Consider the following 22,865-nt stretch of genomic DNA (forward strand, 5'->3'; position numbering starts at 1 on the left):
TTTTGGACATCACCTGTGCCTGTTGGAATTTATACATTCAGCTTTTGGAAGCTATAATAATAAATTAGCATTAAATCTGGCTGCGGGCATAAAAGCCCTTAAACGTGCCACTGGTTTGCCATGAGCTCAGAATTTCACATCGAGATTTTTCTTCGGGATATTGTGAATACCTAGCTTGATGTCACAGATACGGTGATGGTTTTTCTATTTTTTCTTTTCTTTCTTTCTTTTTTTTTTTTTTTTTTTTTTTTACCATTTCTAGTATTCTCTATTTGAGACTGAAAAAGTCTTTTAATAACAATTCCAAAATGTTCCATGCTCAAAACTGAGGTTTTAAATGAAATAGGCTTTTTTTATATAAAAAAAATCAAATGTGAGCACAAATGGTATTGTTCTATGAGATTATAAAAATAAAATAGAGTGGAAAAGTTAAAAAAAAAATTTCCCAGCAGTGCAATGATCCCTGTAACAAAGTGCCCAACAAAGGCAGCGAATCAGCTGAGCTGAGCTGGAAAACCAGCCGCCACTCTGTAGAGACATTCCCTGCAGACACACAGGGAGGGGCCTCCCGAGAGTAGGCCCCTCCAGGACCCCCAGGAGCAGGGTGGGGTCACTCAGGGGGCTGGACCTGCAGGATCTCCAGGCCTGTCTCCAGCCTAGGCCACCCTCCAGACCAGCTTACCTCTCTGCCACCTGCTCACCCCCATCAGGAGATTCCAGGGCTTGTGCTCCTGTCCCCATAGCACCTTGCACACTGCCTGCTGGCATCCAATTAGTGCTCAAGGAATGAGTAAGTGGAAGACCACAAAATGATCTGAATGAACCAAGGATGCGGTAAAAAGGGGAAACACACCCCTGATCAATTCCCAAATCACCTTCCTCCTCAAAGCACAAAGTCACATTATCCTTCTAGAAGGGGATGAAGCGGACTCCTTCTGCAGCCCTTCTGAAGTGGGATTCCCACTGTCTCCCTAAAGGGGGTTCCTAATGAGTGTTGAAGGTGCTACCAGTCTTAAAAGGCTCCTGGGAGGGGCACCTGGGTGGCTCAGTCGGTTAAGCATCTGACTTCAGCTCAGGTCATGATCTCACAGTTGGTGAGTTCGAGCCCTGCGTCGGGCTCTGTACTGACAGCTCAGAGAACTTTGGACTCTGTGTCTCCCTCTCTCTCTCTGTCTCTTCCCCACTTGTGTTCTGTCTCTCTCACTCTCAAAAATAAATAATAAAAAAACATTTTAAAAATTTTTTAAAAAGACTCCTGGGGAGGAAGCGCTCCACTTGGCCCATCGTGAATGAAATCAGAGCCTCAATCAGCCTCCATTGGCCTCTGACACAGCTGAGAAGCATCCAACCTGGTAGCCGTCTGCAGACAGCACCAGGCAGCAAAGGGCCTCGGCACTGACCTGGTGGTGTGCTGGGAGATGACAGGTCTGTGACAGAGACCAGAGTCCCTAACACAAGACTAATACAATTCCACCTCCACTTGGGGGAAAGCGGGGGAGGGGATCTCCCTTCCCTGATGATGGCATCCCACTTATGAAAGGCCCAGTCGCTTGCTCTCTCCGGACTGGAGGAAGTCCATGAAACCAAACGACTTCTGTTTTCCCTACTCTCATCCCTTCTGAAGCTCGGCATCGATTCTTGCCTGCAGTCAACATACATAACTCCCCGTGACAATAATGGGATGTGCATGTGTACCGAGGGGAGCATAGAATTTTTATCTCTGTAAAAATGGTACTGGTGTGGTACAAGCAAAGTTTTTGTTTTTTTCCCAAGGCTTTTACTTGGGGCAATATATTGTACATGTGGTGGCGGGGATTTTTTTCTTCTTTTTAATTTTAAATTGAGATTATGAACATATTTTATGCAGGTTAATATATCCTTTTCATGTAAAATTTAACTGAAACCGGTTCTAGCACATTAACGACAACAAGAGAAATTCTCCGGCTTATTATAAACATCCTTCAAGAAACCTGAAATGCATGTCCTCTGGAAATAATTTTGCTGGGATTTGGGTTATTATTAAAATCCTCTCAGAATTCTATCACTGGTGTCTAATGTGCCTCAAAGCCCTTTTCTGCTACTTATCAGAGAGAAACTCTGGTCTTGGCAGGATATTCTTGATAGTGAAATGAGGCCAGGAAAAGGGGCTCCTTTCCTGAGGCTGGGAAGACAATGGACAAGGCAAGGCATGTGGGTCCTGGGCTGACCACTCAATGGAAGGTAGGTTCCTAAGACAGGTTCCCTCTCAGCCATGATGGAATGAACCATGTCATTCCTATTCATTCTGAGTGCTCTGATCTTTCAGCTTCCATGAGAAGAAGCAGGTTTATGGTAGTAGGCTTTAAAAACATTTTTAAATGTTTACTTATTTTTGAGAGAGTGACAGAGCACAAGCAAGGTGGGGGTAGTGGTGCAGAGAGAGAGGGAGACACACAATCTGAAGCAGGCTCCAGGCTCTGAGCTGTCAGCACAGAGCCCAAGGCAGGGCTCGAACTCACGAACCATGAGATCACGACCTGAGCCAAAGTCAGATGCTCAACCATCTGAGCCACCCAGGAGCCCCTTTGGTTTACTGTAGACTTTAAACTAGAGGGAATCGCAGGTGAGCCTATCTTGGTCACACACTCTCTACATGTCAGAACTCTACCTGTGAGGGGCATTAGGATGTCACAGGACAGAGCAAACCCCAGCTGACACAGGGATAAACCGTCCAGGAAACGTCCTCAGGAATGAAGGAAAGTCACCCTACCTTTTAGAAGCTGATTCTCATGTTTAATTTTCTCTTTGTTGATAAATAGGAAAATCCACCATTCTCCCACGTGGGGTCTGAATTCTTTACTAAAATGTAAAAACAGTCTTCTCCAGATGTGAAGGACTCTATCCTGTCGGCAATGACCCAACCGGAGATGTCTACTGAGTTTGATACGTCATTCAGAGCCATACTCAGACTTACAGGTTCATCAGATTCATCTGGAATCTTGTTGAACTGCTGATTCTAATTCACCAGGGTCAAGGGTGGGGTCTATTTGCCGACAAGCTCCTAGGTGATGCCCAGGCTGCTGGTCCATGGACTGCACTTTGAGCAGTGCAGACTCAGTCCAATCACACATCTTTGTCCTCAATCATTCATTCACTCCACACACACTCTGTAAGTTCCAGCTCTTTTACTGAGGACACAGTGATGAGGAGGACAAGTCCTTGATGACTTTAAAACTAGTGCTAACGAACATTTAACACCTCTGTGCAGGACACAATCAGCAGAGGGAAAAGGCAACCTACAGGATGGGTGAAAATATTTTCAAATTATTTATCTGATAAGAGGGTAATATCCAGAATATATAAAGAGCTCCTACAACTCAACAACAAAACAAACAACCTGATTTTAAAAAATGGGGAAAGGACTTGAATAGACACTTCTCCAAAGAAGATATACAAATGGCCAATAAGAACCTAAAAAGATGTCCAACATCACTGATTGTTAGGGAAGTGCAAATTAAAACCACCATGAGATACCACCTCACACCCATTAAGACTGTTACTAATGGGGCGCCTGGGTGGCTCAGTTGGTTGAGCGTCCGACTTCAGCTCAGGTCATGATCTCGCAGCTTGTGTGTTCGAGACCCACGTCGGGCTCTGTGCTGACAGCTCAGGGCCTGAAGCCTGTTTCAGATTCTGTGTCTCCCTCTCTCTCTGTCCCAACCCACTCACATTCTGTCTCTGTCTCTCTCAAAAATAAATAAACATTAAAAAAAATTTTAAAAAAAAAGATGGTTACTAACAACAACAACAAAACAAAACAAAACAAAACAACCCAGGAAATAACAGTGTTGGCAAAGATGTAGAGAAACTGAACCCTTGTATCCCTGTGCACTGTTGGTGGGAATGTAAAATGGTACAGCTGCTATGGAAAACCTATGGCAATTCCTCAAAACATTAAAAATAGAATTCCCATGTGACTCAGCAATTCCTGTTCTAGATATATATCCAAAAGAACTAAAACCAGGAGCTCAAAAAGATATTTGTATGTTCACGTGTTCACAGCAGCATCATTCACAACAGGTAACATGTGGAAGCCACTCAAGTGTCCACGGACAGATGAATGAATAAGCAAAATGTGGTATATACATCCAAGGAAATATTATTCAGCTTTAAAAAAAAAAAAAAAAAGAGGGGCGCCTGGGTGGCTCAGTTGGTTGAGCGTCCAAATTCGGCTCAGGTCATGATCTCATGGTTCATGGGTTTGAGCCCCGCATCGGGCTCTGTGCTAACAGCTCAGAGCCTGGAGCCTGCTTCGGATTCTGTGTCCCCCTCTCTCTCTGCCCCTCCCCCACTCATCCTCTGTCTCTCTCTGTCTCAGAAATAAATAAACATTAAAAAAAATTAAAAAAAAAAAAAACAAATTCTGACACATGTTGCAACATGGACAATCCCTGACAATGTTATACTACGTGAAACAAGCCAGTCACAAAGAGATAAATGCCTCTTGCATGAGGTCCCTCATGTAATCAAACGTATAAAGACAAAATAGAAGGGGGGAGTTCATGGGCGAGGGGAGGGAGGAGTGTGGTTTAAAGAATATAGAGTTTTGCAAGATGAAAAGAGTTGTGGAGACTGCACGGCGATGAGAATGTACTACGGAACTATACGCTGAAAAATGGCTGATGGTACAACTTATGTTACGTGCACTTTGGCACAATGAAAAGAAAACAGCCCCCACCGTCTTCACTATCTAAGGTGTCTACAATGTATAGCCTTTGTAGTATAAGAAACGTAGAGGTCGCTTTGTAAAATGGGAACCACATGGTCCTAGTGGAGGGAAAAGTTAGATCAGGCAGGTAAGTACAACTTCGCTGTGGTGTGGGAAGTGCTAAAATACAGGTAAGGTGTTATGGAAGCCCCAAAGGCTGAAAATCAGATGGATGGGGAGGTGGTGGGCCTGCAAGCCAGCTGTGGCAGTGAGTGGGAGGAAAGGAACGAGCCCAGGCATCCTGGAAAGTAACAGACGGGCTTCAGGCACCAGTACATAGGGGTGAGGGAGAAGGCACCTACATTCTGGATGGGACAGCCATTCCCTGAGGCAGGGCTATCCCAGGTAGAGCAGGACTGGGGGGACGTGATGAGTCCCCTGTGTGCTGTGATGAACGGGCGGTGCATGTGGAGCCGCCAGGGGGAATGTACGTACCATAAACAGTCAGAACCAATCTGGAACTGACTCGAAGATGTAAGCGAGGGAACGGACGGGCTGCGCAGGTGCCTGCTGCCCCTGTGACAGTGTTGACTCTCCCAGGCAATCTGTTCAAGAAGAAGAGCATCCCAGAGACAGCCAGCATCCTGGACCGGTGGAGGAGGGGAAGCAGCCTACCCGTGTGGGGAAGGGCAAGAGCCAGGAAGGAGAGCGGTCAGCTGGGGGTGGTGGCAGATGACCCTTGTTTACCTCCAGGAACAAGGACATGGATGCCTTGAGGGGTCAGAAGAAACAAATTCACTGAAAAGGGCCATGAGAGTTGGCGATGGGGAGGTCATTGACTCGCAGAGGCATAACTGATGCCCAGAGAACTGGATTTGTGGGTAAGCAGGGCTCAAGGGGCAGGAGGACTCCAAAAGAAGGTTGTGGGGGAGCCACATCTCAGAGGTGAGTGGCAGCTCTGCGGGAGGATGAGGTGGGGCAGCGGGTGCAGGGCAGAGCCCCCCTGCCAGCGGGAGACAGCCCAGCCCAGCCTGTACTCATGTCGCTCACGGGAAGCCGTGCTTCATCCTGGAAGCAAGGGGGAGCCAGGAGAGTATTTTAAGCAGGGAAATGACATGGTTGGAGTTGTGTTTGGGAACAATCTCTAGGCAGCAACGTGGAGGATGGATCCGAGCGGGACAGACAGGATATAAGAGACCCACTGGGAAATCTGTGGTAATTAAGCCCATGACGTTCCTGATTTTTCTGTGTCTTAGGTCTTTTGCTCACAAGAGATCATTTTCTCCTTAGAGAAGAGAGGTGGCCTGAGCCTTCTGGCTACTGTGTACTACATACAAGTGCCGTAATTACAGAGGCTCAAGGGTGAGGAGGGTGTTGACTCAGAGGCAGGAGTGTATAAAAGTTCATTGAGCCCAGGGGTGCCTGGGTGGCTCAGTCGGTTAAGTGTCCGCCTCTTGGTTTTGGCTCGGGTCACGATCTCATGGTTCCTGGGTTCGAGGCCCACATTGGGCTCTGCGCTGACAGTGCAGAGCCTGCGTGGGATTCTCTCTCCCTCTCTCTGCCCCTCCCCAACTTGCGCTCAAAATGAATAAATAAACCTTTTAAAAACAAAAAACAAAAAAAGGTCTTTGAGTCCAAAGAACTGTATTCTCGTTCTCTTTTCATTAGTTTTGGGGTCCTGACTACCCTCCTCTCAAATTTGTTATTTCCTGTTGCCCTTCTTTAAGCACTGAGGTCTTACCTCCACATCACAGAAACTGTTTCCTCTTCCTCCACTTGGCCTCCAAATCAATAACTGACCTGATGCAATAAAAATCAATCAAATGCACTGCTGCCTTTCTCTGTTTCTTCAGAAACAAGGAAGAAATGACAGCTTTTCCTGGAAGTATCTGCATTAGCCCCACAAGTCCTGGGGGCTCTGCTGTGGGGAAACTACACATTTTACGTTTTGTCCAAGTACTCCCTTGCCCCCCAAAAGAAGAAAAAACACTGATGTAGAAACAATGACTCACTGTCAGTGTTTAAGGTTATTAGACAAAACGATCACATTGTCCGTCAGAGAGACACTTCGTGATGGTGCGTGGCCTCATTAGGTGATTAGATAACTCTGAAAGCAGGCTATGTCGTGCTTGTGTTGTTAAAAAAGAGGAGGGTTGGTTTGCACAGCTTGATTACGAAATGTCTAAAATGCTTTGCTCCTCTCTTTTTTCTTCCTGAATCCTATCATTTTTTAAACCTCCCAACCACTCCCCGTCTCTGGAATACGTACTTCCCGCAAAATGCTATGTCGCCTTGGAAACATACAAAAAGGTTCCCGCTTTTATGCTTTGAGGGTGAAAACACAAGGAAACGCGTCTGTTATTTTTGCCTGCCAGAGTCTAGAGGGCCTACCAGGAGCTGGTAGTTAAGATTTATAATTAAGATGAGTGATATTGGGGGGGGGGGGCGCCTGGGTGGCTTAGTCAGTTAAGTGTCCGACTTCGGCTCAGGTTATGATCTCGAGGTTCATGAGTTTGCGCGTCGGGCTCTGTGCTGTCAGTGCAGAGCCCGCTTCAGGTCCTCTGTCCCCTTTTCTCTCTGCCCCTCCCCCACTTGTTTTCCCTCTCTCTCTCTCTCTCAAAAATAAATAAACTTAATTAAAAAAAAAAAGATGAGTAAGATGGAATCTAAGCCCCCAGCAGAGGAACTGGCACATAGTAGGTACTCAATAAATATTCCCTCTTGTCAATGCGGTGCCGGAGGCAGCAGGAAGCTTGACTTCTTGGGGTGAGCACGTGCTACCATCATTCTGGAGAGAGGGCTGCGTGTGCTCTGTGGCCTATAACCACCCGAGGAAGCTCCGTTTCGTGGTGATGGTAGCAAAATGGAACAGTGACAGAATTGAAGACCTAAACTAGTGCCAGGCCTGAAAGAAAAGATGTCTCCAAGTTATTTTCTAAACTACCCACCAAGGCCTACGTGAATCAACAGGTATCTATTGACTTTAGTTTTAGCTACCATCAAGACTTATTGATCGGAGAACTAAATATCGACCCATTGAGACCAAGGTCAATGCTGCCCTCCTGGGAAACTACATCTTAATATGAACTAAAACCTGCAGACGCTAGGCCTGATATTTTTGACTCTATACTGCTGGTCAGACAGAGTCTCATTCAAAGTCAGCTCTTTTCTTTATTGTATATTGTCATAGGTAGGAACTGGTTTCCAAACTGGCTTGTTTCTGGAAAATGGGGCATAGAAAATTTTAAATCTTTTCATCTTGTAAGCAATTAACAGACAATTTGGTACTTAAGAAATGTTATTGGAGACACTTCTATAAAACAAGGAGTCCCTGTGATGCATATAATTAGATGCATGTAAATCATATAACTGCCCCAATTAACTTCCTGTGAAGATTAAGAATGTCCAATGTTGAATCTGCATCGAAGCACACCAGCTCGAACAAACACACACACAAAATTCAACAACAAAAACTTGTGACTAAGACCAGAGTTATTTTTGAAAGTACTGTTCACTCCACTCTGTTTATAAGTGGCCCCCAAGGGATTACTGTAGCATTTTGTACCCCATAAGTGCACAGCTGATTTTTGTTCAATGGACAAATGAGAGGTGCCCCCCTCCCCACCAGGCTGTGGACTAGAGATAGTTGTCCAACTAGGTAAGACCAACAACACTGCAAAGGGGCCGTCCTCTAGGGCAGTGGGGTTGTCTTCACAGGAGAAGGATCAATACTCTTGTGAGTTGTGGGAACTCACTTTTCTTGAACAGAGTGTGTGTCCTCACATGCAAAACTGGGGATCGGGAGTAGGGAACTTATTAGGAGAGTTAACTACGGCAATATGCAAAAAGCACTTCTTTGGGGGGCACCTGGGTGGCTCAGTCGGTTGAGCGTCCGACTTTGGCTCAGGTCATGATCTCATGGTTCATGAGTTCGAGCCCCGCATCGGGCTCTGTGCTGACAGCTCAGATCCTCTGTCGCCCTCTCTTTCTGCCCCTCCTCTGCTTACTCTCTCTCTCTATCAATAAAAGAAAAGGCACTGTTTTGGCTGTCTCTCTAGGATATATCCACAGAGTGTCAGTAAATAGCTGTTTCTGTTATTACCAGGGGTAAGATTCTGGATTAGAACCAATAGCTCCTGAACAACTCAGAGAGAAAGTAAGGTGGAAAATTTACAACGCATATCCTTTCTTGAGGTTGTTGATAAATATCAGAACATAGAGAAAAGATCTGGAAAAGATACACAGGTACACACATGTGCAGTGATATGCACAGCTGAGGAGTGAGGGAAGTTGATAGGTTTAGCTTTTATGCTCAACTGAGTTTCCAAAGGCCCACTGAATGACCAGAGATCTATTTAAATCAACAAGCACTCTGCTGCTACATTTGAGGACAAGACAGGAGTAGGCAATAGAGGAGAGCTGGTGAGGAATTTTTGATGATATGAACCAGATGGAATCACACTGAATGAAAAGCCCATCAGAGCCCACAGTTCACTGCAGGCAAAAGAAGTCTTTCTCTGGAAAACAGTGAACCAGCCTCTCCAGTAGAACAGCAAGAAACTTGGGCACAAAGCAGCAAGGGCAGGGGCAAGGCTGGGCCAGAAGAATATGTCAGAAGCCACCAGACCCAGGCTCCACTCTGAGGCAAGAATCCAAATGAGCTGGCTAAAACTTTATGTTTTGCATTCAGAAGGACCAGATTCAAGTCTGCGTGACCCTGGGTTCCATCTTGCACCTTACTGACTTTGCATCTCACTGTGCCCATCTGTAAAAGCAGAATGACAGAACCAACTCTACTGAGCTGGTGTGCAGAGTCATTAACAAATCTCTATCATGCTAGACACTGCTCTGGGTATGGAGGATACAGCAGTGACCACAACAGACAAGCTCCCTGCCTTCATGGGCCGTACATTCTGGTAGAAGGGAGAGGCAACTAATAGATAAATATAAAACATGTCAGGCTGCCTCTCATAGGTGAGCAGTGTTTTATATAGGATTTCAAGAAGATTCTTCCATCAACGTGATATCTGGATAGAGAGCTGAGGGGGTGAATAGATAAGCCACAACTATATCCTGGGGAGAACGTTCCAGGCAGAGTGAACAACTGGTGCAAAGTTCCTTCCAGAACATTCTTGGTATGTTTAAGGACTGGCAAGGAGGCCGGTGTGGCCAGAAAGGAACAAGGAAGGGGGTCAGTGGCAAAAATGTTGTTAAAGAGGTAATGGGGGCCAGATCATATTCAGCTGAGCTTTCCAATATGGTAGCCACTAGTCAAATGTGGCTTTCAAGCACTTAAAATGTGGTTCTGAAATGAGATGTGTAGTAGGTATAAAATATACACTGTATTTTGAAGCCTTTGTAGAATAAAAAGCATGTAAAATATTTCATTAATAATTTTAGTATATATTACATGTTTTTTTTCTTTTTTTTTTTAATTTTTTTAATGTTTTTATTTATTTTTGAGACAGAGCATGAGCAGGGGAGGGGCAGAGAGAGAGGGAGACATAGAATCTGAAGCAGTCTCCAGGCTCTGAGCTGTCAGCACAGAGCCCGACGCAGGGCTCGAACTCAAAGACTGTGAGATCATGACCCGAGCTGAAGTCGGAAGCTCAACCGACTGAGCCACCCAGGCGCCTCTATATTACATGTTTAAATGATACTATATTTGCTATATTGGGTCAAATAAACCATACTGTTAAAATTGGTTTCACTTGTTTCTTTTTACTTCTTTACTGTGGCTACTAAAAAAATTAAATTACATATATGGCTTGCATGGTATAGGGCATTATAGGCCACAGTAAGGAATCTGGCATTTATATTGAGCAATATAAGTAAATAGAAGTGCCCATAAAGTGCTTAGCATATTTCCTAGAACAGAGTGGAAAATTTTATGAAACTAGAATTCCAGTCACAGAAAAATTGCTCAAATGTAAAGGCAAATGAAGATATTTGAGGGAAAGACATTAGATTCAACAAAGAATAATAACAAAACTAGTACATGTTTGGTTCAAATAATTGTTTAGAATACAGTGATGAATGGTAAAGAAGATGTGATAGATATAGATATAGATAGATACAGATATACAGTGGAATATTATTCGGGGATGAAAAAGAATGAAATCTTTCCATTTGCAACAACGTGGATGCAACTAGAGTATATTATGTTAAGCAAAATAAATGAGTCAGAGAAAGACACATATCATATGATTTCACTCATACGTAGAATTTAAGAAACAAAACAGATGAACATGGGAAGGGAAGGAAAAATAAGATAAAAACAGAGAGGGGATCAAACCATAAGAGACTGTTAAATACAGCGAACAAACTGAGGGTTGCTGGAGGGGAGGGGAGTGGGGAGAAAGGCTAAATGGGTGATGGGCATTAAGGAGGGCATTTGTTGGGATGAGCACTGGGTGTTATATGTGAATGAGGAATCACTGGGTTCTATTCCTGAAACCAATACTACACGCTATGCTAACTAACTTGAATTAAAATTTTTTTTAGTGTTTACTGACTTTTGAGAGAGAGAGAGACGGAATGCAAGTGGGAGAGGGACAGAGAGAGAAGGAGACACAGAATCTGAAGCAAGCTCCAGGCTCTGAGCTGTCAGCACAGAGCCCAAAGTGGGGCTTGAACTCACGAACCACGAGATCATGACCTGAGCCAAAGTCAGATGCTTAACCGACTGAGCCATCCAGGTGCCTCAACCCAACCCACTTTCAATTTAAATAAATAATTTTTTAAAAAAAGAACGTAGTGATGAAGTTTAATGAAACTGACAATTAATGATTATTGAAATCTGAAACATAAAGTAAATAAAAAAGATCTGACAAACAGATAAAACTGCATACATTCCTAAATTCCCAGTGGGTCAGAGAAAAACAGGCAAAATAAAAAGAAACAAGTATTTCATTTTAGCCATCCTCATAGATGTGAACTTTCTGCTTTTTAATTTCCATTGCCATGATGCCAATGAGGTTAGATACTTTTCATGAACTGACTATTTGTGTACCTCCTTTTGTGACATGCATGTTTCAGACTTCATATTTTTTTTTGTAGTCTTGTCCTTTTATCTCCTATTGATTGGTAGGTGTTCAGACATTCTAAAAAAGAACCTTTGTTAGATGTATGCATGACAGGTTAGACATGGATTAGACAAGTGCATGATCCTTGTCTAATTTTTGTAAATTAGGGGTTATGGATCATTTTTCATATGGATATCCAACAGACCCATCACCCTATATTGAAAAGTAATCCCTCCACTGCCCTGCAATGCCACTTTTGTCATAAATCAAGTGACAATACATCCCTAGATCTGTTGGGGGCTCTTTATTCTGTTCCTTTGATCAACTTATCTATCTTTGTGCTAATACCATAGTTTATTAATTATTGTGGCTTTAAGATCAATCTTGAAAATTGGTATAGAAATTCTCCACTTTTTTCTTTTCCTTCAAGATTATCTTGGCCACATGTTAGAATAGGGTTGCCAATTTCTCTCCCTCTCTGTCTTTCCCTGTCTGTCTCTGTATCTCTCTCTGTCTCTCTTTCTCTCTCATACAAATATAAAACTGCTAAAAATACTGGAAACAAAGTAAATAACAATATAACTAGAAACTTAAAGTTGTTCATGTCCGTGCACACATATTGATATAAATTAGTGAGTTAAATAAATAAGAGAAGGTGTCCAGCTCTTCTTTACAGAAGAATTTCAAGTAGTAAATGTACAGGGATTAAGGAAAATAGAAAATCACCATGAGTACACCATACTAATAACTGCTACAAGCAAAATCCATTGATGAATGGTAACATTGTGGCTAAAAGTTCAAGGAGAAATGGGATATTTGCTTAGACTTGACGTTATCGCCCCTGAAATATTTATTAATGGCTGTGGTGGTTAACAGCACAAATTATTTGATACTCCTCTCTCAGGACAGTGAGCTTCTCTCCTTCCCTTGGATGTGACCCGGACTGAGTGACTGGCTTCTAACAAATAAAGTATGGAAAGCGAAAAACAGTAACTTTGGACGGAGAAGGCTGGCAACCACCCTAACCAAGCGATCACAATTAATGTCACTTTCATAAGACATATCGACATCATGCATCCCTGAACAGATGCACTGAGAAGGAAATATCACCTCTGCATTCTACTCCATAATCCAGAACCTCATCTCATCTCTACTCCTCAGAAAACCTCAGGGAAAGCCAAGTCAGGGGGACATTGTAAAAAAATAACCGGTTACGACTCTTCAAAAGTGTCAAGGCCATGAAAGTAAAAGAATGACCAGGGAATGTCACAGATTGGAAGAAACTCAGGACGCATGACAACAAAATGCAATGTGATATCTTGGACTGGGTCCTGGAACAGAAAAAGAACATGAATGGAAAAACTGCTGAAATCTGGTCAGAGTCTGGGGTGTGGTTAATGGCAATGTGCTGACGATAATCTTACTTTTGACAAATACACCATGGCTACGTGAGATGCTAACATTAGGAGAAGCTAGGAAAGGGCAGATGGGAACTCTCCGTTTTTTTTTTTTTTTTCCAACCCTTCTGTGATCCTAAAGTTATTTCAAAATAAAAAGCTATGACATATTTTCTGGAAGGTTCTTCAGCAGTCTCTCCAGAGTGGTTATCAGGTTAATGTATACAAGCAGGCCCATATTCCATTTTATACCTTCCTGAGTATGGCCTTTTTTTTTTTCTTTCTTTTTGAAAAATAGCGTTTATAATGAAACATATGTTCTATTTTGATTTTTAGAAAGCCACTCTGGGAACAAGATATGGGGAAAAGATGTCTCAAAAGCTGACCCAAGCAGAGAGAATGTCTTTGCTTGGGGATCAAGGCACTGAGAACTATCAGTGTGATTGGAGTCAGTAAAGCTACTACTTGGGCTCTGCAGCGTGTTGAAGGCTTGAGGGGACAACACCAAACAGAATAGGGTTACTCACCAGCGTGACTTTCCTCTGCGGTTTCAGCAGCTTCGGTTTATGGAACGTGGCGGCTATGGGGGCTGTGGAAGCGTATGAAGAGTTTAGCTTCCAATTCTCCCCAGACTTTTAACGTCCACATATCATGAGCAACACAGACATACTCTGTGGAGACTCATGGACCCCTTCCTGCCCCTATGGAAGAACTCCCGTTTCTGACCTAGATACCACTGGGTGCCCCTCGATGGAGAGCAATTCTCCCCTAGTCTTTAGCCATGTCATCCTTTCCCATCTTCAAGGTCAATGAAACAGCTCTGCATAAAACACTGCCAGCTACAAAGAGGTCAGGTGTGCAGGTGAGAACCAGGTGTGTTTGGTAAAGGCTGAGCCTGGGAACTTCCCTGGGGCTTCGTTCTAACTACACACTAACAGTGAAAGCAGTGACCTTGACCTGCACAGCAGCCCTGACAGGTCATCAGGGAGGGTCTTACTGTCCCCACTTAACAGAGGAGAAAACCAAGGCTCTTCCCCACCATGTCATGTAATGAGTATTTCAATGATTTGGAACTTAAACTTGACCTTCAAAGTCAGACAGACCTCACCTCCAAGCCAGACTCCATCACTTAGCTCTCTGAGTCTCACTTTTATCTTTGGTAAGGTAGGGTACTATCTACTCTGATTGAATGAGATGTTACGGCAGGGTTCTCTGCCCCCTTCCCTCCCCAGATCTGCACTTGTCATGCCTCCCAGAACGCCCAGGCCTTCCAGCCTTTCTGTCCACCCAACGTGTGTTCAGCCTGAGCACCAGTGGCATTCACCACACGACCCCAAGGGTCTCTAGGTGACAGCCTGTGAAGTCTCACCTGAGGGATAAAATGTATCTTGTCTTCTTATTTAAATTGTTTATCTGGGAGGTCCTAGTACTTCCAACTACATTTCAAATTATTTGAGGCATGAACGTCTCCCAAATTGGCCATGGTAATTTTAGGAACTGTCTGTAGATGGCCTTAGTTCTCCTAAGATATGAGCAGTCTCTCCTCCAGAAACACCCATCTTTCTCACCCACGTTGCTCTACATTATAACTGGAATCAAAGACCAACCCTCATTTCATCCCCAGGGCCAATCCAAAATAAACTACATACCTGGTTTACATCTTTAGAAAAATCAGAGGCTTCTTTCCCTTGAATGAACCAAGATGTTGACACCCCTTGTCCCACCTCACTATGTGCCGAGCATGTTAATAGTTGAAATATATTTCAGTGTGGATGGAATATACTGTGGAATCAGTCTCTGCATGTTGGCTCCCCCACCCACCCACTAAAGCATGCTGATCCGGTGCACCACCCCCAGCCCCACCTAGTAATGGGGCTCAGTTATGATCAGAATCTAGGTGGGGTTCTCCAAGCTATATAATCACTGGATGTCATGTCTTCCATCTGTCTACTCCCCCTGTCCTGGTCCCACTTCTAACCCCAGACCCACTCTGGATCAGTTGAGCTGGCTCCTGCGTGGGTAATTGTAAGCTAGCTTCCTACCTTTGGCAGGGACTGCAGGAGGAACGTCAGCCTTCTCCTTCCGCCTCTTGCCTTTCTTGGGTTGCAGCGGGGCCAAGCTGGTCACACTGGTAACGGTCTCCCCTGAACTATAGAAGAGAAGAGTCTTGGTGAAGGCAAAATCGTATTTGTTCCAGGGAAAGGGAAAGGAAGCAATAGTTTCTGTGTGCTTCCTGAGTACCTATCTAAGGTCAGGTTATCTTACAGCTGGATTGGGATCACTCTATGCTTATCTCCAGGGATGTCTGGAGGTCTGGGACTGACCTACAGCTAAGATAAGGATGTTGAGATGAGCTAGTTAGTGGTTTATAATGTGCTTTTTAAAGTTCACAGATCCCTGGAGAGATCCAGAACCAGCTTGTCTACACAGTTACAGATGTATGGATTGATAGTTTATACTGATTTCATGAATTATAGAGTTTGGCTTGGCCACATCACTAGTAGGGTATTGAGATACCTTTTGAAACTTCTGCTTGAGCTTCCGTAAAACCGAGATTCTTGGCACATATTTTTGTGGTTCCCAATCCAAAAACAGAGCCCCTCTTGTGCAAGGGAGAACAGAGCTTGGGAGCTGCACCTGGAAGTCTCCAGGGTCCCCCATGATGGTTCGTGCTTTTTTCTGGAAGTCTCCAGGGTCCCACATGATTGTTCATGCTTTCTTCTAGAAGTCTCCAGGGTCACCTATGATTGTCACACTTTCTTCTGGAAGTCTCCAGCGTCCCCCATGATTGTCACGCTTTCTCATGGAAGTCTCCAGGGTCCCCCATGACGGTTCGTGCTTTCTTCTGGAAGTCTCCAGGGTCCCCCATGATTGTTCACGCTTTCTTCTCCTGCTGTACCTTTACTGTTAGTAGCGGGTAAGTGGCTTCACCCTGAGGAGGGCTGTGGGTGTTTTCAGTTATCTGGCCCTGTGTATAATATCAGATTCTGTATCTATAATATCAGATTCCTGCATGTGTTACCCATGACAACCCAGAATGACGACACTGATAAATAAGCCTTATATTACAGGTAAGACATAAAGGACCTAAGTGACAAAAGATACAAACACAGACTGGCTTGCTGTGAAATCTTGATCCTACATGTAGGATGAAGTGTATACACTTTATTGAATGGCTATCACTCTTATTTCAAGTGTGTCATATTGGCTCCAGCAACCCATAGGGAAGCCCCTTTTAGAATCTCTTATCCTGAGGCACATCTCTTATCCAGGCAGGTGCAGTTACCAAGACAGACTATCTCCCTAATACATAAAGACTTTTTAGAAAGCCTTAAGCCTATGACCAACTGCCTAATAATCAAAATGAAGGAAAGCAGTAAACGGTTATCATGCAAGAGGAAAGGCTCTTACCTATGAAAACATGCTAAAGCTCCCTCACAAAAGAAATCCAAATTAAAACATACTGCACTTCCTTTCTCCACATATCAGAATGGCAATAATCACATTGGAGGCAAAGTGCTATTTTGCCAAGAATGCAGACAATTGGGCACTCAGATGTACGGCTGGTATGAGTGTAAACCCTTCCCAAAGGAGAATACTTGGCGATAAGAATAACTTGGCAATCAGAATAATTTGGCAATCAGAATTACAGAGGCTTCTACCCTGACCCAGCGATTTCACTTCCGGGAATTTCTTCTGTGGATATCCTTGCATGTGTATGAAATGTATGTATAAGATTTGTCCTTACGGTGCTGTTGTTAATAGCAATAAGAACCCAACTGTCCATCAGCAGGGGACTGGTTAAGGAAATGACAGTGAATCTACCGATCCACAAAGGGGGGGTGGGTTCTCTGTAGCTGCAAAGAGGAGTAAGAAGCTATTTATGTGTGATGAGAAAAGATACATCGTTAAGTGGTAAAGCTGGGTGTTGGCCAATGTGTAACACGTGCCCCTTTTGTATAAAAGCAGGGAAAAGTAAAAATAAATAAATATATATATATATATATATATATATATATATATTAACATTTGCATACATGTGCACAAAGAAACTCTGGAAGTATTCACAAGAATTTTAAAATAGTGGTTCCTTACAATGGGGCTGCTGAGGAACTAAGCAGACAGGAGGCCGGGCAGGAAGAATTATCACTACACATTTTTTAGTCAATTATTTAAATTTTCAATTTTAATTATTAAACCATGTGACTGTATAATCACTGGAAAGCAATCAGTTAAACATGAAGAAATCTCTCTATATATTTAATAAAAGAAGGTTATTCTAACATTGTCCTAGGGTTTTAAAAATGAACAGAGAGGGGCGCCTGGGTGGCGCAGTCGGTTAAGCGTCCGACTTCAGCCAGGTCACGATCTCGCGGTCCATGAGTTCGAGCCCCGCGTCAGGCTCTGGGCTGATGGCTCGGAGCCTGGAGCCTGTTTCCGATTCTGTGTCTCCCTCTCTCTCTGATCCTCCCCCATTCATGCTCTGTCTCTCTCTGTCCCAAAAATAAATAAAAAACGTTGAAAAAAAAATTAAAAAAAAAAAATGAACAGAGATTGGGGCTACCTGGGTGGCTCAGTCGGTTAAGCCTAGGTCAAGATCTCACCATTCCTGAGTTCGAGCCCCGCATCGGGCTGTGTGCTGACAGCTCAGAGCCTGGAGCCTGCTTCGGATTCTGTGTCTCCCTCTCTCTCTGCCCCCTCCCCACTCGGGCTTTGTCTCTATCTCTCAAAAATAAATAAACATTTAAAAAAAATTTTTAAATGAACAAAGATTGACCCACACATTGTGGGAAAAATTCCAAGAATATAGATCACACTGAGTTTCCCCAAAGATGGCTTATTTTTACTGGGAACGGAAACTCTAACCAGCCATGAGTTTAGAGTGCAGGGTCAACTGTGTAAACTCACAGATATCCCAGAGGAATGTGCGTTTACAAAACGCTGACCACTAAGAGGAAACAAGGGATCAAAAACTCTCAGAATTGCTTAAATACACAACCACATGTACAGCTTCATCTCATAGCTTTAAACCCTTGAAACGTTTATTTTTTCTTCTTTCCATTATAAATTAATGCATGTTCATGTTTTCAAATGGTAATTACAGGCATGGAGGAAAAAAACGAAAATAAATAAGTCTATCCTAACCAAAACACAACCTTCTTAAATATTTCCAGTCTTTTTCCTGTTTCTTGTTTAATTTTTTTAATGGACTTTATTTTTTTTTTTAGAGAAGTTTTAGGTTCACAGCAAAACTGAGCAAAGGGTAAGAGATTTTTCATATGTCCCCCACCCTGCCCCCTGCACAGGCACAGCCTCCCCCATTAATCAACACCCCTCACCATGGTGGGACTTTGTTATAAGTGATGAACCTACATCAATATATCATTAGCACCCAAAGCCCATAATTTCTATTAGGGCTCACTTTGGTGAGTTCCATGGGTTTGGACAATGTATCCACCACTGCGGTATCATAAAGAATAGTGGTACTGCCACAAACCCCTCCGTGTTCCACCTAGTCATTCCTCCTGCTCCCCGCCCCCCACCCAACCCTTGGCAACCGCTGATCTATTTACTGTCTCCATAGTTTTGTCTCCTCCAGAATGTCATATAGGTGCAATCATACATTATGTAGCCTTTTCAGATTGGCTTCTTTCACATAGTAATATGCACTTAAGTTTCCTCCATGTTTTTTCCTGGCTTGCTAGCTCATTCCTCTTTAGCGCTGAATGATATTCCATTGTCTAGACGTACCACGTCTTCCAAATCCAATCCCCTACCATAGGGTATGTTGGTTGCTTCCCAGTTTGGGCTATTATGAATAAAGCTTCCATAAACGTCCGTGTCCAGGCTTTTGTGTGAACACAAGTTTCAACTCTTCCTTGGTTTTTACACACTGTGTGTTACTGTCACACTGTTTCATAATTTTGCACCCTTCTTCTTACCTAATTTGTATTCTCCACATTGTGACATCTTGACAGTGTTCCGGTGAGAAGACAGGTAGGCCACGGTACTCAACTGTTCCCTGGCATCTCAGTAATACTTGACACGTGAGTAATGTTGTTATAAATGTATTTGTGCATAATGGTTTTCTACTCTTAGACTTTTGTGTTAGGTTAGATTCTTAGAGCTGGAATTACTAGTTCGTGGAGGAGGACCATTTTAAAGGGTATTTAATTCGCACTGTCAGAATGATTTCCAACAAGTTAGCCCTACTTCATAGCCACTCGGTCAACGGATGAGGAGATTTCTGTTTTCATCCTCTTTAACACCTGGTTTATCGGCTTAAAAAAACTACTCACCGGATAACAACGGGATCTCCCTTTTCCTTGCATTTCTCTGACTTCGTGAGGATGAACATTTCCAGCATTTGTCTCCTCGCGTTTCCTCTTTTGCGAATGATGTGTGGACATCTGTAATTATTTATTAGGGTCTCGAGTTTTCTTAAAGATTGGCACACACCTTTCACATCAGCCGGACGTATTTAGTGCAAACATTCCTCCCAATTCCCTTTGAATTTTGGCTTCCTATTAACGCACAGTGATCTGTTTCTTTTTGTTAAATTATTCAATATTTCTTTTTCTTGTCTACCGCCTCTGAGCTTGGATCGTCCTTGCCAGTTGTACCTCAAACCCTGCAGAATCAAATATTTCCTCCTTCCTCTTCTTTTTTCTTGGACTTAGTTCTTTAGCTCTTTAATAAAAAGTGAAAGTTCGGGGACATCATTTATATAAATGTATGCCATCAGACCCAGGGCTTTCAGTAAGCTAAAAAAGATCTGCTTTGTCATCACCATTTTCCTTCAAAACAGCAAAACTGCAGTGAACTAAATTTAGCCCTAATTCATACTTCAACGGTGGGAATTCATATACAATGAGTCACCCCAGTGACGTGACAGATGATTTCTCTCGCAAAATATTATTTCTCCCAATGAGCCAGCAAGACTGGTCGAAATTTTCGACAAAGAAAAGTCCACTTTATGATTCACTTACAGGAAAGTTACTCTATACCTTAGGTTGGAACAGGACTGTGTTTTGTCCCAGACACAAGGGAGTGAGCATTGCTGGAGCCAGTCAAACCAAAACAGATAGAAAACGGGCCAGAAACTCCATCTAAATGAGAGAGGTGTGCGATTGGAAAGCAGTGCTATTTGTGGAAGACAGGGCTATCTTTCTGGTTCCCACAAGGGCTGCGTGGCTGGCACACGTGGGAGGTATTGTAACAGGTGCAAACATCTGGCCCAGACACCTCTCATAGGCGTCTCCCTCCCACGAAAGCTGGGCACCTCTGCTCTGTGGCACATGGTGGCCGGATCCGGGGAATGGGCACTGGACAAGGGGCAGAAGGCCTGCGCTACAGCAGGTTCCACTCTGACGAGAGAGGTGACCCTGGATAAGTCACTCACTTCCTGGGCCTCCATCCCCCAATCTGTAAAATGGGGAGAAGTACACAGGGTTATTATTAGGGTCAGATTGGCTGGCACGGCCTAAAGTAGACAGGACGTGAAGCAGCTCAGGGGCACTGACCCAAATCTCTGGTGCATGAGTGCAGTGGGAGATGTTTCACAGTGTTACCCAGGGAGGATCATGTCGCCGCCTGGGTATCTCCTGGCACCATGTCTCGGCCCTGAGGTCTACCAGTTTCAACCTACACGTTGATCAAAAAACTTTCTGCCCAAAATAGTACAGCATGCTCTCCTGTTGCCACAGGTACAGCTGTGTTATCTAAGAACCAGCACAGCACACAGCAGGTGGGTAAGGAGGAGGGAGAAGCTGTACCCCCAAGCAGCCCCAGGGCACCGGATGGAGCAGGCAACCTGGGTTTTGCTAGGTATCGAACAAATTGTGAGCAACTACACTTCGCTGAACTTCAGTTAATAAGAGCTACGTGTGTCTCTATCCTAGGCAAAGCACTGGGAAAAGTGCACAATATCCATAATCTCCGACCCTCCCAGATGGGAAAATGAAGCCTCGGAGAGGTCCAGGCGGGAGACGTGGGACCTGATCCAGGGCGGCCTGCCTCCTTGGCCCTGAAGCAAGGATTCTGGGCCCAGCCCAGACAACAGAGAAGAAGAAAACTAGGACAGGAAGAGGGTAAATCAAGCCAGATCCACGATGGCTGCTCTGGGCTTAAACCAGCTCCCTAAGGAGAAGGTACTGAAAGGCGATATCAGCATTCCATTGCATTTAAGTCTGTACTAAATCTGGGACTGTTACAGCAGCTAAAGCCCTGCCTGGGTGGGAGGAAGAGGGCCCAACCAGAGTGCTGGGGACTTGGAGGCAAGAGCTGTGGCTGGTGCCCAAGACCAAGGGCCGTCTTGGCCTAGGATTGGACAGAGGAGGAGGGGAGCACAATTCCTATACCTGGAATTCTCTGGAATAAGTGATGTCACCTGTCAAAATGGAGGGGGTAGGCTGGCCATGTGGAAATCCGGTGTCTCTACTCTATAGCTAAGAGTGTTTGGGAGTAGAAAAAAACAATACAATAGCACAAACCGAGCTGATCCCACCAAAGAACAAAATTATAACTAAGACCCAGCCACATCTTGCTTCCATAACTAAATGTGAGATCAAAGCACCCCTCATATTGAACCACAGTGCCTGTGGCATACGGGTCCTCACCCACACATCAGTGACTGTCCTAACACCCACCTGTCTCTGGGATAATACTAGAGGTACAGCTAACCATTCACGCTGAGGGACTTTCGTACATCCAACCCTCGCGCGCCCAGAGGCCAAGTGTTTCCTTCGGTCCCGGGAAATCTTTGTGCCTCAAAATAGGAACTATGAATCAAAATGCTTCCTTAAGGTCTGTTTAATCTTGTTTCCTATTGAATGAGTAGGCACCCTCATCCTTGGGCACACAGCTGTCTGTCATGTGCTGCAAGGGGATTTGCTGCTCTCTGAACTCTCATGCCAAGTGTTGTCTGTCAATCAAAAGAACTCAGCTCAGAAAGCCCTCCGTGAGTGGGGCTGAGGAAGGTGTTCGGGCTCTGGTCCTGCCCACACCTGCCCCAGGCCTGCTTCCTGGAGCCATTCTCCCCACCCCACCCCACCCCACCCCACCCCTCGAGCCCTTCTTCTCCACGCTGTCTTTGAAAGTCATTGCTTTAGCTGCCTGTTTTATCTGCAGAAATGTCCATGTGCTTCCTTTCCTCTTGCCCACATAGCTCTGTTTTGACAATGCCGATGCCTGATACGGGTCCCCAGAGGATCACGAGCTCCTTGCCAAGCAGCTCTGTGCTCTTTTTTCCAAGATTTCATGCAGCCCACCCGTCACCCCCTAACCCTGTACCCCGCAGCTTCAAGTGTAGAATCTTGAAGGAGGAACGCTGATCTCGACAACTATGGCGGCCACTCACTGTCATTATCAGTTACAGTCAATTATATCTCAATAAGCTGGGGGAGGGGGGAGGAGCACAATTACAGCCCCCCTCCTCAGGTTGGCTGCCACTGAGAAAGGCCAATGACTCGTGCAAATAGGGCAAATTTCCCAACCTCTCTCTCTAGGCTTTGGAGCGTGCTTTGTGGGTTTCCCATGCCACTGGACTACTCAAGGTTAATGGCCACCGCATGCCGGGAGCTGCTCAAAGCTGCAGAACTCCACTCTCAAGATGGACAAAGGGTACCACCCGCTCACGGTGACTCCCTTGAAATGACTCTTTTTTATATGACATGCCAAGAACATAAAACCATACATAGTACACAATGAGCGTTTAATGGGCTTCACCTACTGCATTATCTTACCAGTATTATTACC

The 22,865-nt window shown here is 44.4% G+C and overlaps 1 protein-coding gene across 1 annotated transcript in view; it reads right to left on the bottom strand.

The window, feature by feature from the left end:
* The window catches only part of VSTM4 (V-set and transmembrane domain containing 4), a 92,462-nt gene that overhangs the window by 20,783 nt on the left and 48,814 nt on the right, over window positions 1-22,865 (bottom strand). Inside the window, exons 7-8 of the mRNA XM_049646000.1 lie at window positions 15,152-15,258; window positions 13,637-13,698 (exon numbers count right to left, since the gene is read on the bottom strand). Of these exons, the coding sequence (XP_049501957.1) occupies window positions 13,637-13,698; window positions 15,152-15,258 (169 nt within the window). The remainder of the gene's footprint in view (window positions 1-13,636; window positions 13,699-15,151; window positions 15,259-22,865) is intronic.

Source organism: Panthera uncia, chromosome D2 (genome assembly GCF_023721935.1).
Source record: "Panthera uncia isolate 11264 chromosome D2, Puncia_PCG_1.0, whole genome shotgun sequence".
Lineage (NCBI taxonomy): Eukaryota > Metazoa > Chordata > Mammalia > Carnivora > Felidae > Panthera > Panthera uncia.